General features: G+C 45.1%; 1 protein-coding gene across 1 annotated transcript in view; it reads right to left on the reverse strand.

Moving 5' to 3' along the window:
• The window catches only part of PPARGC1B (PPARG coactivator 1 beta), a 137,622-nt gene that overhangs the window by 53,407 nt on the left and 67,568 nt on the right, over positions 1-16,647 (reverse strand). The window contains exon 2 of the mRNA XM_063928023.1: positions 6,791-6,958. Within this exon, the coding sequence (XP_063784093.1) occupies positions 6,791-6,958 (168 nt within the window). The remainder of the gene's footprint in view (positions 1-6,790; positions 6,959-16,647) is intronic.

Genomic DNA, 16,647 nt, shown 5'->3' on the forward strand with positions numbered 1-16,647 from the left:
GGAAGTCTGCTTCCCAGTTGTCCACGCCCGGGAAGAACACTGCTGACAGTGCTATTACGTGATTCTCCGCCCAGCGAAGAATCTTGGCAGCTTCTGCCATTGCACTCCTGCTTCTTGTGCCGCCCTGTCTGTTTACATGGGCGACCGCCGTGATGTTGTCCGACTGAATCAACACCGGTTTTCCTTGCAGGAGTGGTTCCGCCTGGCTTAGAGCATTTTAGATTGCGCTTAGTACCAGAATGTTTATGTGAAGAGACTTTTCCAGGTTCGTCCATACCCCCTGGAAGTTTCTTCCTTGTGTGACTGCTCCCCAACCTCTCAGGCTGGCGTCCGTGGTCACCAGGATCAAATCCTGTATGCCGAATCTGCGGCCCTCCAATAGATGAGCCTTTTGCAACCACCACAGAAGATATACCCTTGTCCTTGGCGACAGGGTTATTCGCAGGTGCATCTGAGGATGCGACCCTGACCATTTGTCCAACAGATCCCTTTGGAAAATTCTTGCATGGAATCTGCCGAATGGAATTGCTTCGTAAAAAGCCACCATTTTTCCCAGGACTCTTGTGCATTGATGTACAGACACCCTTCCTGGTTTTAGGAGGTTCCTGACAGGTCGGATAACTCCTTGGCTTTTTCCTCGGGAAGAAAAACCTTTTTCTGAACCGTGTCCAGAATCATCCCTAGGAACAGCAGACGTATCGTCGGAAAACAGCTGCGATTCTTGGAATATTTAGAATCCAGTCGTGCCGTCGAAGAACTACTTTAGATAGTGCTCTTCCGACCTCCAACTGTTCTCTGGAACTTGCCCTTTTTAGGTCGTGCAAGTAAGGGATAATTTAGATGCCTTTTTTCTTTGAAGAAACATCTTTTCGGCCATTACCTTGGTAAAAAGGCCCGGGGTGCCGTGGATAATTCAAACGGCATCGTCTGAAACTGATATTGACAGTTCTGTACCACGAACCAGAGGTACCCTTGATGAGAAGGACAAAATTTGGACATGGAGGTAATCCTTGATGTCCAGGGACACCATATAGTCCCCTTTTTTTCCGGTTCGCTATCACTGCTCTGAGTGACTTTATCTCGATTTGAACCTTTTATGTAAGTGTTCAAAACATTTTAGATTTAGACTATGTGTCACCAAGCCGTCTGGCTTCAGTACCACAATATAGTGTGGAAAAATAATACCCTTTTCCTTGTCGTAGGAGGGGTACTTTGATTATCACCTGCTGGATATACAGCTTGTGAATTGTTTCCAATGCTGCCTCCCTGTCGGAGGGAGCCGTTGGTAAAGCAGACTTCAGTAACCTGCGAGGAGAAGATGTCTCGACTCTCCAATCTTTACCCCTGGGATAATACTCGTACGATCTAGGGGTCAACTTGCGAGTGATCCCACTGCGCCCTGAGACTCTTGAGACTACCCCCCCACCTTGAGTCCGCTTGCACGGCCCCAGCGTCATGCTGAGGACTTGGCAGACGCGGTGGAGGGCTTCTTTTCCTGGGAAAGGGCTGCCTGCTGCAGTCTACTTCCCTTACCTCTATGTCTGGGCAGATATGACTGGCCTTTTGCCTGCATGCCCTCATGGGAAAGGAAAGATTGAGGCTGAAAAGACGGTGTCTTTTTTAGCTGAGATGTAACTTGGGGTAAAAAAGGTTGGATTTCCCAGCTGTTGCTGTGGTCCCCAGGTCCGATGGACCGACCCCCAAATAACTCCTTCCCTTTATACAGCAATACTTCCATCTGCCGTATGGGATCTGTATCACCTGACCACTGTCGTGTCCCTGACATCTTCTGGGAGATATGGACAACGCACTTATCTTGATGCCAGAGAGCAAATATCCCTCTGTGCATCTCACATACATATATATAGAATGCATCCTATTAAATGCTCTACATGAATAAAATATTTTCAGTCAGGGAATCCGACCAAGCCAACCCAGCACTGCATCTCCAGGCTGATGGCGATCGCTGGTCGCAGTATAACCACCGTATGTGTGTATATACTTTTTAGGATATTTTTCCAGCTTCCTATCAGCTGGCTCCTTGAGGGCGGCCGTATCTGGAGACGGTAACGCCACTTGATAAGCGTGTGAGCGCCTTATCACCCTAAGGGGTGTTTCCCAACGTACCCTAATTTCTGGCGGGAAAGGGTATAACGCCAATATTTGCTATCGGGGTAACCCTACGCATCATCACACACTTCATTTTATTTTATCTGATTCAGGAAAAACTACAGGTAGTTTTTTCACTCCCACATAATACCCTTTCTTGTGGTACTTGTAGTATCAGAAACACGTAACACCTCCTTCATTGCCCTTAACGTGTGGCCCTAATGAGAAATACGTTTGTTTATTCACCGTCGACACTGTATTCAGTGTCCGTGTCTGTGTCTGTGTCGACCGACTGAGGTAAATGGGCGTTTTTAAAACCCCTGACGGTGTTTCTGAGACGCCTGGACCGGTCCTAATAGATTGTCGGCCGTCTCATGTCGTCAACCGACCTTGCAGCGTGTTGACATTCTCACGTAATTCTCTAAATAAGCCATCCATTCCGGTGTCGACTCCCTAGAGAGTGACATCACCATTACAGGCAATTTCTCCGCCTCCTCACCAACATCGTCCTCATACATGTCGACACACACGTACCGACACACAGCACACACACCGGGAATGCTCTGACAGAGGACAGGACCCACTAGCCCTTTGGGGAGACAGAGGGAGAGTCTGCCAGCACACACCAAAAACGCTATAATTATATAGGGACAACCTTATATAAGTGTTTCTCCCTTATAGCATCTTTTATATATATACAATATCGCCAAAATCAGTGCCCCCCCTCTCTGTTTTAACCCTGTTTCTGTAGTGCAGTGCAGGGGAGAGCCTGGGAGCCTTCTCTCCAGCTTTTCTGTGAGAGAAAATGGCGCTGTGTGCTGAGGAGATAGGCCCCGCCCCTTTTTCGGCGGGCTCGTCTCCCGCTATTTTTGAAGTTAGGCAGGGGTTAAATATCTCCATATAGCCTCTGTGGGCTATATGTGAGGTATTTTTTGCCTCTAATAAGGTTTTTATTTGCCTCTCAGAGCGCCCCCCCCAGCGCTCTGCACCCTCAGTGACTGTTGTGTGAAGTGTGCTGAGAGGAAAATGGCGCACAGCTGCAGTGCTGTGCGCTACCTTTATGAAGACTCAGGAGTCTTCAGCCGCCGATTTTGGACCTCTTCTCTCTTCAGCGTCTGCAAGGGGGCCGGCGGCGCGGCTCCGGTGACCATCCAGGCTGTACCTGTGATCGTCCCTCTGGAGCTAGTGTCCAGTAGCCAAGCAGCAAATCCACTCTGCACGCAGGTGAGTTCACTACTTCTCCCCTAAGTCCCTCGTTGCAGTGATCCTGTTGCCAGCAGGACTCACTGTAAAGTAAAAAACCTAAGCTAAACTTTCTCTAAGCAGCTCTTTAGGAGAGCCACCTAGATTGCACCCTTCTCGTTCGGGCACAAAATCTAACTGGAGTCTGGAGGAGGGTCATAGGGGGAGGAGCCAGTGCACACCACCTGATCTGGTAAAAGCTTTACTTTTTTGTGCCCTGTCTCCTGCGGAGCCGCTATTCCCCATGGTCCTTTCAGGAACCCCAGCATCCACTTAGGACGATAGAGAAAGTTGGTTAGGTGTGTGGGGCAGAGTTTTAGTTGGGAAAAAAGTTGGACGGTTGGTCAGTTGGATAGTTAGTGGAAAGTTGGTCTGATGTATGGCTAGCATAAGCTGCAACACAACCCTCTCCCCTGTAGCAGCACAGTCTCCCTCTCCACCACTGGTTTAGCACATTCTCCTCTTTCTCCTCCTGAATTAGCACATTAACACATCTCATCCTCCTACAAACAAACTAACAGGCCTCCCAGGCACTTTGGCAGTGAGTCTTAAGTCCCCCTTTTAAGAGTATTGTCTGCAGTTGTGCAGTGATCCTAATTCATGTTTGCACTCAATGCTGATGTTTTCACCGACATGTTATACGCAGAGTGATTGACAGGAAGGAATCGTTTGGGGACGGTAACTGGGAGTGGCAGCAACAGCGCAGGCGTCTCATGGCCATTTGAGTATCTATCTTCAGCTGCGATCATGTACGTAGAGAAACATGGTGCCAGCATCGCTACTGCCGCGGCCAGTCTGCATAGCCATAGGCCAACCCCAGGAGTCGATGTTCCTCGTTATTGCGTCGGTGCGATGTATGAGGACTTTGCAATGGCTTCGGTGGGTATCTATCTTCTATCCTGGGCGGCAGCTTCACTAGCGATGGTTAGCAATTCCGTAGCCTAAACTGCGCATGCAGTCGCGTGCAAACATGAATTAGGCCCCATGTCTACAATATGCCACACTCACAATGAGCAGCGGTGTGATCCAGTCATGGGTGTAATGGTACCTACAGCATTTTATCCATGTGGGTGTTATAACTAATTTGCCACCTACCAGCATGTTTAAAGTTGTAAGACTTGCACAGGTAAAATGCTGTAAGTAGCATTACACCAATCTCGGGATCCTGGCGCGGCATTGTAAGGTCGACATACTCACTGTAGACATACTGTAGTGGGCCTAATTCAGATCCCATTGGATCTGTGGCACATAGCGCAAATACCAATGCGCCGGACCCATTCTACGCCGTTGGACGCAATACAGCTGCAGACTGTTGGTGATTGATAGTCTGCTACCATTTGGGGGCGGCGGCGACGACCACCGTTTCCCGAAACAGAAGCGTGGGTGAGTGACAATGCCAGGATCTCCTTCAGAAGAAGAAACTGTGTTGGCCTGCTTACACGACCCCGTGGGTCACACAGTCAGCCGATTGTGTGGGATCACTATGCAAGCAGGAGGAGTCTACTAATGCCAGATGCCTCCTGCTGCATTACCATACTAGTGTATCGCTGCTCCTTCCATGCATTTTCCATCCACATCTTAATTAGGCCCTGTGAGTGCTGACCTTCCATACCAAACCACTAGAGCGTAGTCTAATTCTGATTCACTGCCAGACTGGCCTCATTGACAAATTCACTGCACCTGCACAGGGTGTGGACTGGAAAAGACCCCAATCTGCCCGCCACAGGAAGACCCAGAACACCGCAGGACAGACAGAAAGGATCCATATATACTAAAGTAGTATGCATAAGTACTACAAAAAATTACCTTGTGTGCTGCCTGTTGCCTGTTGTTGTTTTTTTTTTTTAAACTAAAATAATTTTGGATAAGGTTAAATATATGTTCCTCACAAAATTCACTCATAAAATAAAGCAACAATTTATGAGCGTTTTTTTTGGGGGGAGAAAAATCATCAGTTAAGTGGTTAAGTATGGAAAGAGTTAGATTATGAATTCTGGAAAGTTGAAATGTGGAATTTCTGAAATGTGATAAGAAGTGTTTTATCAATTGCTGGGGACTAGTCTACCTGCACAGAGGCAGGTTGCTGACTTTGTAGGCCAACATTACAAGTCTTATACCGAGGGACTACACAGCGGTTTTATCATGGCCAGCTATAAGATCGGACCACAATGCACTACGGTATTCAAAAAGGAATGTGAAAAATACAATGAAAGATGTTGTTAGCATTATACATTTATTATAGCCACGGATATAACTAACCATTTGTGAGACCCATCATAACATTTTGGTAAGTGCCCACATGTACTGCCCAATGATTAAATACTCCTATACATATGGGGCTTTGACAAGATAAGCTCTTCAGGTGCAGGCCACATGGCAGCTGCCTCTCTGGCACTCACGGTAGTTACGCCCTTGAGCCCAGCACAATTTTAGATCTCGGGTAAAAAAAATTGTCACTTAATACTGCCTTGAAACAAGCAGCGTATGCTTTATATTTACTTGCAGACCATCCATGTTTATGTCTCCCAGTACTCAAATGAACACGCGGCCTAAAGTTGACTCTGGGTTTAGCGAGACATTGAGGTGGAATTGATTGATTAAGAGAGGAAAAGCTTTCTGCCTCCTGCGCAGTTTCATTCCAAGGTCTGAGCCATTATCAGGCACGGTATCTTGTGTTTGCTATAACCTGCTGGTAACCTAGCTCCCAAATCCCTTTAGTCCTCTCACAGACTTTGCTTCAGTCTCTGAGACACTGGAGGTGTTTAAATGCAAACTCCCAAACATCCTGTACTGTGCGCTCAACAGATCTCCAGAGACTCTAAATCCTTGCTGACAAATGAAGGCCTCCATCTCTAGGCGGAAAAATTCTAGACAAGCCTCGGGTGTTATAAAAACCTGACAAAAGTCAAACTAATTGGCTGGTAGGCAGATAAAAGCAACCAAAAATATATTATTCAGCGCCCTGGGAGATGCTTAAAGGAAAAGGAAAGTCTTTATTTATATTGTATTACAGCCTATACTTACCTGGCTTGCAAACCCGTCAACCTGTACACACCCCATTGGCCAAGCCTGCGCAGTCACACAAAGGGACAGATTTAACAGCAACTGATATTCTTGTTATCACTCGTTATGAATGCTAAATGGTGCTCCAGCCAATCATCTCCTAACTGGCATGTGTTTAAAAAATGACAGGAGATGATTGGCTGGAGCAGCATCATTTAACATTCATAACGAGTGATAACAAGAATATCACTCATTGCTAAATCTGCCCCAAAATCAGAAATGTTGAGGAGCTATGCAGCACAGGTTGCATAGAGGGCAGCGCAATCTACAGCAATCTACTCACTGTTCTATCAGAAAATGTGCATTTTCATTGGTATTACAGTAATGACCAACAAATATGTGTACAGCTGTTGTAGAATGGAAATTCTGTAGTCACCTGAAACAACTCAGAGTCATCAGTGCTGTACTGGCTGGACTCGTTCTCTGACTGGTCGTTACACCACTGCAACTCATTAAAGCAGCTGTTGGTGTCAAAATCACTGGTGTCCAACTGGGATAGATCGATCTCGGGGAAGTCCAGGGACAGAGGCTCCGCACCAGGCTCCTAAAAACAACAAAATGACATGTCCAAAATTAAATCCGGGAATCTCATTATCTAGAGCACAAATGATCTGCTTAGCTGGTCTCTGACATCTGACATATACAACATACATGTTCTGAAGCTCAAGCTGGCATGTTTGGAGAAATGGGAATAATTTGTAAGGGCCATTTGAGGTAAAAACAAGGTTGACTGCAGCTCTACATACTGTTGTGGTACTTGCTACGACTTTTTACAGCAATAAGCCAGAGATACTGTACTTTCTATAGAGGTTTGGGGTGGCACTCAATCTCCCAGATGTCGGGATCCCGGTGCTCAGCATACCGGCGGCGGGACCCCAACCGCCGGGATACCGTAATTTTTTTTCCCTCTTGGGGTGTCCACGACAGCCTTGTAGGTAGAATAAATAGCGTGGCGCACGTAACGCGCCACCATGCCCACAGTGTGGCGAGCGCAGCAAGCCCGCAAGGGGCTCTTTTGCGCTCACCCTGCTGCCGGCATTCCAACAGTCGGGATCCCGGCGCCAGTATGCTGGGCGCCAGGATCCTGAGCACCGGTGAATCGCAGTACACCCTCATGGTTCCTATAATCCTCTACATGTAATAAATGCACACATATCAAGTATTTTCTTGCTGAAGCTGGTGCCAAATATGTCTCTGCCATTAATATACACCATCATATACAGGGTGGAATTCGATTAGCCCCAAGTTTTTCTCTGAATTCAATTATGGCCCATTTTTTATGCCTCAAAAATTATCTATTTTTTGGCAAAAACACATAGAATCAATTACACAGACCTATGTGTTTTTGCGCTCGCGAAAACGGGGCTGATTATTGGGGATTTTTTGACTGCCAGCTTCGGGCTAATTGGATAGCCCGGGGGGAGGATTAATTAGCCCATGGTAAATTACTGCAACAAATTAAATTCCCTCTTTAAGCTATGAAATAGGAATTCATGGTACTGTACCTATAGAATGTGTGACTTAAACCACACCCTGCTTATCTCTCTATAATGTAATCCATCAACAGGCAGCAGTGGCAACATTCCTAGTCTTCAGACATTAGTAGGCATAGTAGGAAACCATGTATTGAGGGCACATGTGTAGTACGATATCTTACAGGTCCATAAATGTTTGCCACGTAGTGACCTGATAAGACTAACTCTAACCGAACAAAAGCAAAGGGTAATATTTACACAACCACCTGCCTCAACATCCTGCAATCTTCAGCTGTCCCCACTAGGACTATTGTGCCACAGGCCCTATTGTCTCTCATCATCCCCTCTCAAGGGCAGTGCCCACTCTACTCTTCTCCTGTGCCTCAGTCATGCCTTATACTGAAGGGGGTTCTTTACGTGTTCTGGTCAGGCTCTACCCTTTCATCTTATCCTGCATAACTGCTGTGTATATGTCAGTGGAGTGCATTCTTCTGTCTGGCATGCCATTTGTTTGAATAAGCATCCATTCATTTTTATTCTGCCTTTTTGTTATTGTCATGTATGTAATGTATTGTATTTCCCCATTGCTCACCTACTGTGTAATAGTTTTCTAATGTATAGTGAACTTGTGCTCCGTAATTCTGATATATGTTCTAGTCTACCCCTTGTATGGTGCTGCGGAATGTTTGTGGCACCTTATAAACGATAATTACAATACATCTACCCTCTTGCATTGTGTGATCATTAGAAAAAAGTTAATGTCTTATAGACCTTGGGGTAGATGTATCAAACTTTAGAGAGAGATAAAGTACTAACCAACCAACCAACTTCGTACTGCCATTTTGCAGGCTATGGGCCCTATTCAGGTTGGATTGCAACAGGAGTGGCGCCAGTCAAACGGGGAGCATGGCAGCTGAGATGACAAAAATGGCAGCAGCAGGAGGCTACCCTATTTTTAGCGATCATGCTGAAATTTGCGGTGCGACCACAATTTCAGCGTGGTCTCAGGGGGGGGGGGGGGGGCACGGCAGATGGCATGCTGGGCTACCTTGCCCTGCGATGGGCGGCCCCCAGCATGCAATCAAAAGGATAGCAAATTCTGCTACTTAGCAGAATTTGCAATCCTTACTGAATTCGGGTCCTATGTTTGAAAATTGACAGAAGCTGATTGGTTGATACTTACACCCAACCGACTTTTCAAACATGAATTCCCCCCTTTATCTCCAATTTATCTCTCTCCAAGGTTTGATACATCTCCCCTTTATGTTTTCAGTGGGTTAATGGACAACATTTTACAAAACTCCAATGAAATCTCTCTCATTCATTTTCTAATTTAGTGCTGAAAATTAACATTTTTAAATTCATTTCTGTGAAGAAAACAAATTTGAGTTTAGCAGAGCCAAGAAAAGATCAGAAAAAAACCCTACATTTGAAGATCGATTGAAATTAAGTTGGTCTCACACATTAGATCAGATAATATAGGACTCTGAAGACAAAGTATTTAAACTCAACATTCATATGCATAGACCCAACACACTTCAGCTGCTCCGCCATTACTTTCAATAAAGGTTTGTTTGGTTAATGAATAAGCACAAGGCTCCTTCAGCTGATGCCAACAAACAAGAATTTTCATATCTATATTCATGATATCAGCACTCACTACATTGTTAATGACTATGTACATATAGGGGCTGGGGTAGAGGTGGTAGCTTTTTGAGGCCATTCCCCATTTTGCGGATTACTGGGTTTGGGCTATTGGCAAAATCCAAGACGTTTGTAATCAACAATTAACCGATTCAGACCCAAAATCGATCGGAACGGGGGATTTGGAACATGCAGGATTTTGCTAAAATCGCCACTCTGACAAAACATGTAATAATAGATGCAACTATGGATGGAATACATTTGATATTCCAGCGGTCGGGATGCTGGCTGTCACATCGGAGTGGGTAAGTATTTTTACACACTCCTTTCCACTACCCTAACCCTTGGGGGGGTGGCAGCTGGCGGCTAGGGCTAACCTCCCCACCAGTGCCTAGCCCTAACCCCTCCTACTGCCTTATATACTGTATTTATAAATACTGTTTAGTGATGCACTTTAATTTACAAGTTAGGTTTCTCACTGATAGCCATATTTCGAGTACTCATTAAGATTCAGTTCATGTTTTCCACAAAGGGCAATGTATTATAGTAATCTAATAAAGCACAGAAGCTTCACTTAAAAAAAAATAAAAAAAAAATCTGTCTGAAATCACAGCCTACCTCTGAAAATTAAATAATGTTCTAACACTTATTGTATACTTGTTGCATACACAAGCTGAAAATGTCTTCTCTAGATTCCCTTTTAACCGCATTGATTCCAGGGGACTGTAATGATAAGATACTGGCAGTAAAACTGTTAATATAGGTTCCACTATACGCACAAGACAAAGAGGAGGCCCTAGCTCTGTCTTGTGTAAAACATCCCTCTTCCCCTCCCTCCGCTCTGTGAACGCAAGCTAAATATATCTCTCTAATTACAGAAAGCAGCTGGTACCTACAGCGGCTGTTTCCTCTACACTATCGCTGTCTGTTTGTATTAAGTAAAGTAGGGGGCAAATGATACAATCTTTCGTAGTAACTTACCTAGCTAAGTGCAAGTCACTCAACTTTGAGAATTTTTTTTCTACATTTAGGGGTATATTCAACTGAAGTCGGATCCATTCCGACATTCATTTGTCGGAATGGATCCGACCTGGGCTATTCAATGTCATCTCAATTCTACTTTTAAAAAAAATGCGGAAGCTGAGACAGGGGAGAGCCCGTCTGCCCTGCGTCTACCCCTCCCCCGCACCGCCACCCCCCACCCCATCTCTCTGCCTCTACCCGTCCCCACATCACAGCCGCCACTCACGGCAGCCTCCACCCGGCTCCAGCAAGCGAAGTCTCGCTTGCTGGAGCCGGGGGGACGCTGCTGTGAGCAGCGGCTGTGACATCTTCCAGCGCTGCTCTCCATCTGCCCGCGGCTCTCCCGGTCTTTGCTCCCGCATCTCACTTCAACTTTTTGAATTGAGATGGTCGAAAAGGGGGCCAAAATTGTCTTCGACACAAGCACGTGGATCGGCAGCTATTCCGGCGATCCACGTGCTTTTCGAAAAGTCGAATTCCTCAACTTGTCGAAAAATTTGGGGTTAGATTGAATAGGCCCTTTGCAACCTAAAAAAGTCAAAAACTGCCGTCTTTTTTCGACAGACGGCAGCTTTCGACTTCAACTGAATATACCCCTTAGACTTATACAATGTTTCACAATGTTATCAAGCTCTATCAAACCCAAACATATGAAGAAAAAACAAACCACTGGATCGGAATTTGTAAATACAAGGTAAACAATTAAATAAATACTTTAGGTTTGGTGCTGCCAAACCAGACGCCTAACGCATTTTTTTTTTAAGGTGTTGCAGTAACATTACCAATTTTAATTCTTATATTTCAAGATAGAGATGCTGCCAAATTTCCGCAGCCCATGAAGTATGTCACGTGTCATGCGCTGGCTTGGTGGGTATATAAGGTGTGCGATAGGCCGTCTGCACACACATCACTCGTTGCTGTCATGGGTAAAAGGCGCAATTTATCCGAGTTGTAAAAAGGGATTATTGCTTTTTGGGCCAAGGGTTTTTCTGAAACAGCGCAGTGTGTGAAATGTTTGCGTGCTGCTGTGGTGAGGGTGTGTCATGACTGGACAAATGGCACCATTGCGAATAACTGGCATGGAAACCAGGGCCGTCTTAACAGCAGTGTAGGCACGTGGGCAAAGCAATACACTTGGGCTCTACCCATCCTCCAGAGGTAGGGGTGGAAGGTGCTATCAGCAGCAGCTTTGATGTCCAGTGGGCGGTAGGGGGTGTTCTATCTTCTACTCAGCATGTCGGACCTGGAGCAATATTTCTGCTAATTACTTCTTTACACGCGCCAGATGGTGAGAGATGGGGCGTGAGGGAGAAAACTAAACTGTCGAAGGGGGCATTGGGCTGAAGGGATACGGTCATTAGGTCAACAGTCATAAGGTCGACCACTATTGGTCGACATGCATTAGGTCGGCATGGTCAATAGGTCAACATGGTCATTAGGTCAACATGGAAAAAGATCGAAATGAGTTTTTAAATTTTTTTAGAATTTTCATACTTTACATTCCACGTGGACTACAATTGGGAACGGTAACCTGTGCCGAGCACAGCAAGGCACCTTGCCCGAAGCATGGCGAGTGAAGCGAGCCATGCGAGGGGACACGGTGCACTAATTGGTGTTACCCGTCACATTACGATGAAAACGACACCAAAAACAGTAAAAAAAAACTCATGTCGACCTTTTCCATGTCGACCTATTGACCACGTCGATCGATAGTGGTCGACTTAATGACTATCGACCTAATGACCTATACCCTGGCTGAATGCAGGGATACTTGACTACCAGGGTAGTAGGTGGTGTTTAATACCATTTTATGGTGGGAGGGCAGCTTGCTTGACTGCAGATATCTCCAGTTCGTGGAAATACATTTCTTAGATTTCTTAGCTTTCAATGGCATAAAAAAAAAAAAAAAAAACGTTCAGTTTCAGGAGGTATTGAGGACTTTGGAATCAGAGTTCAGGAATTCTGATATCTCTGGTTCTGGACATAGTAGAGACAAGCTGCCAGTGCCCACCGAAAGAGGAGAGTCCCAGCTTTTGGAGTTTACACTTAAAAAAACTAAGTAAGACAAAACCCGAAATATGTAGCTGGGAAGAGCAATTAACAGGCTCAGATGGGGACCACTGCTTTGAAGTAAGAGGTTTCCCGTTCCCCACGGCCAATTTTAAAAAATCTGGTAACCCTGGATAAATGGGACCCTCAGCTATCAGCCTAGGACCCTTATACTCCTGGGGCCCTTGGACAACTGCTCATTGTGCCCATATGAAAAGACGGCACTGGTGGAAACTGCGGAGCACCATGTGCCATTGATTGTGAGAGATGAACGTCAGCTACGAAGGTCCGTGAGCGCTGAACGACACGATACATTGGAGCAGCTCACCATCAAAATGAACCTGGAGGCTACCAGATGTGTGTATAAAAATACAGTTTGGCCAGTCTAGCTGCTGTCCGTGCTGCACACGGTGGTTATTCCGGCTATTAGCCTGTGGTCATAATAATGTCACTCGACAGTGTATCTATATTCTTTTACAATTTGGGGAATCCTGAATCTAGCAGTTGTTCCATTGTGGATTTACTATTGAGGGTCACCATGTCTCTACTCCCCAGAGAGCAGAATTAATGTAAGCTTCCTTATACACTTTGTTGTATGGATTGCTTAATAAAAAATAAAAAAACTGTTTTTCCTTAAGCCTTACATCCATTGTGCTGCAAGTTACTGCAGTTACCAGTAAGAGTGTATGGGGGGAAAAAGCAGTGATAAGAGTGGAGAAGTGAGCCAGTGGAGAAGTTGCCCATGGCAACCAATCAGCTGCTCTGTATAATTTTATAGTATGCACTTTATAAATGTTACTTCAATGCAGATCACAAAATAAATCAAGTCTTAATAACAAATTCCCAAAACAGCATCTACATGCTCCACCGACGTGAATGTACTCCGAAACCTGATGTATCAGCAGAATAAAAACAAATGCTGTTATAGCCTGATAGCTTACTAAACGTTTGTTTGTTTGTTTGTTACAGTAGGTTTCAGATTACCTTTTATTCCTGATAAACCCCCCTCCCCCCATGTTACAGTAATAAACGTGCTCTGAACAAAAATGAAGACGACAGATTGAAAGTGCCTAGCAACAAACTTTATTTATATGCACAATATGCACGCCCACTGCAGTAAAAAGGCCTTATACATTTCTGCAGGTACACTGTATACAAATATATTAATTGAAAGCTGTGGCTCACTTTGCTTTTGCTCTATAACAACCTTCACAAAATTCTCCCACTCAGCTTAATTATAACTCACAAACGGAGATCTAAATATACCATTTCAAGTTGTCCTACAATTGTGACTAAGAATTCACACACACTTAAAAGGCTAATTAAATGAGAATACGAACTTGCTACACAATCTTTGCCTTGGTTGAAGAACAATGCGGAGAAGGTATGCCAAACATATGCCAGTGGCAGAAATGTTTATCTGCAGGGCTGGGGTTACAGGAACCTGACCACTAGACCCACACTCCTTACCCCATCAAATTCACTCAATATTCTGATGAGGAAGCCACATACTCCATACTGTCCATGTGATTAAGCAACTTCCATGGTCCCAGCTGTCAATAATTCTCGGTACAGTTACTGCCTCTGGTTATCTAACCTTTATAAACGGTTTTATGTATTTTTAACCTAATTACTATGTAATTATTGACTACAGATATATACTAATCTAAACGGCATCTTCCACAACATTCCCAAACTGTCTCCAGCTTTTTACTTCTGCTTTTAGAACATGGGGCTCTATGTACTAAGCCTTGGGGGTGTAGTCAATAAGGGTTGGAAGCTGATGTCTTGTCGGAAAGATGGCAGCTTCCGACTGATTTACATTGGAAGGGGTTCTGAACTATTCAAATAGGGGCTGTTTTTTTCCGACAAGTCGGGAATTCCCCACTTGTCGGAAAACACGTGGATCGGCAGAATAGGCGCCGATCCGCGTGCTACTGTCGGAAACTGGATCAAATCCGACAGGACTGAGGTGATGGCTCCCTCCAGCGGCTCCCTGTGAATTCACAAACTGGGAGCTGCTGACAACAGCAGCAGGGACAGGGCACAGGGAACGGCCAACTCCAACAGTCGGATTTGGCCTCTCATTGAATAGGGCATGTCAGATCCATTCCGACAAATGCATGTCGGAATGGATCAGACTCTTATTGAATACACCCCTTGGAGAGAAATAAATTGGAAGGAGATAAAGTACTAACCACAGCCTGTAACTATGACAGTTAGGAGCTGATTGACTGGTACTTTATCTCTGTCCACTTTATCTCTCTCCAAAGCTTAGTAAACAGACCACTTGGTTACTGAGTAGCAGTAATTATTTACTTCTTCCTAGAGCTCCAGACACATGGATAAAGAATAAAAGATCCCATACTTACATATGTTTACGCCTGTTCTGGAACAGCACGCAAAGCATGGCGCCATGCTATTCCCAACCATAACAGCAACAGAAGTGAGGACTTATAGCTCGTCTAATACATCTAGGCAGCCTGGGAGGGGCCTACTATGTTATGCCGGCGTTCGGGATCCCGGCGCCCAGCATACCGGTGCCGGGATCCCGACCACCGGTATACCGGCAGCGGGGTGAGTGCAAAAGAGCGGCGCTCTATTTATTCTCCCTCCAGGGGTGTCGTGGACTCCTGCACCAGTATGCTGAGCACCGGGATCCCGACAGCTGGCATATCAAGTGCCACCCCCTGGAGGTCTGAGGCAAATATCATATACATATGCTTCCTAATCTCATTCAGGCAGGGGTGGTACACACAGAGACATGTATGCTTAATTTCTAAGCAATCTGACTAGATTGCTTACAAATTAAGCACGGATCTCTTAGAGTGTATGCCCCATAGCGATAGCGATGTGAGGCCCCGCGCATCGCTATCGCTGACTCTAGATTGGGACAAATCTAGTTAGATCATTAACTTTACCGCTGGGTGAAGTGAGCACCCCTCGCTCAGCACACATCGTGGTGATAGAGTAAGGATACATAAAGGTGGAACCACATTCCACGTACCGGCAGGTGCTACAGCATATGTGTGTGTGTGTGTGTGTGTGTGTGTGTGTGTGTGTGTGTGTGTGTGTGTGTGTATATATATATATACACACACACACACACATAGTAACATAGTATCTGAGGTTGAAAAAAGACAATTGTCCATCGAGTTCAACCTATTTGTGGTGTCCTCTGCATGATGATTTGACTAAATAGTAACTATAATGCATGACTATGCACCATACCCCTGGATATCCTTATCCAATAGGAATTTATCTAACCCATTCTTAAAGGTGTTGACAGATTCCGCCATTACAACTCCCTCGGGCAGGGAATTCCAAACACGTATTGTCCTTACCGTGAAAAAGCCTTTACGCCGTATTGTGCGGAATCTCCTCTCCTCTAACCTGAGCGAGTGTCCACGAGTCCTCTGTGTTGATCTAACCAAAAACAGGTCCCGCGCAAGCTCTGAGTATTGTCCCCTTATATATTTGTAGATGTTGATCATATCCCCTCTTAGTCTCCGCTTTTCCAATGTAAACATGCCTAGTCTTTCAAGCCTTTCCTTGTATTCCATCGTCTCCATGCCCTTAATTAGTTTGGTCGCCCTCCTTTGTACCTTTTCAAGCTCCAGGATATCCTTTTTGTAGTACGGTGCCCAGAACTGTACACAGTATTCAAGGTGTGGCCTCACTAGTGATTTATATAATGGGAGTATAATACTCTCGTCCCTAGCATCAATACCCCGTTTTATGCATGCTAATATCTTATTAGCCTTCTTTGCTGCAGTCCTACTTTGGGTACTACTGCTTAGCTTGCTATCTATGAGGACACCTAAGTCCTTTTCCAGTACAGAATCCCCTAGTTTTACCCCATTTAGTAGGTAGGTGTAATTTTTGTTCTTGTTACCACAGTGCATTACCTTACACTTGTCTGTGTTGAAGCGCATTCTCCATTTGGCTGCCCATGCTTCTAATTTAACTAAGTCGTTCTGAAGAGACTCGGCATCCTCCTCTGTATTTATAGCCTTACACAATTTGGTATCATCTGCAAAAA

This window comes from Pseudophryne corroboree, chromosome 6, assembly GCF_028390025.1.
Source record: "Pseudophryne corroboree isolate aPseCor3 chromosome 6, aPseCor3.hap2, whole genome shotgun sequence".
Lineage (NCBI taxonomy): Eukaryota > Metazoa > Chordata > Amphibia > Anura > Myobatrachidae > Pseudophryne > Pseudophryne corroboree.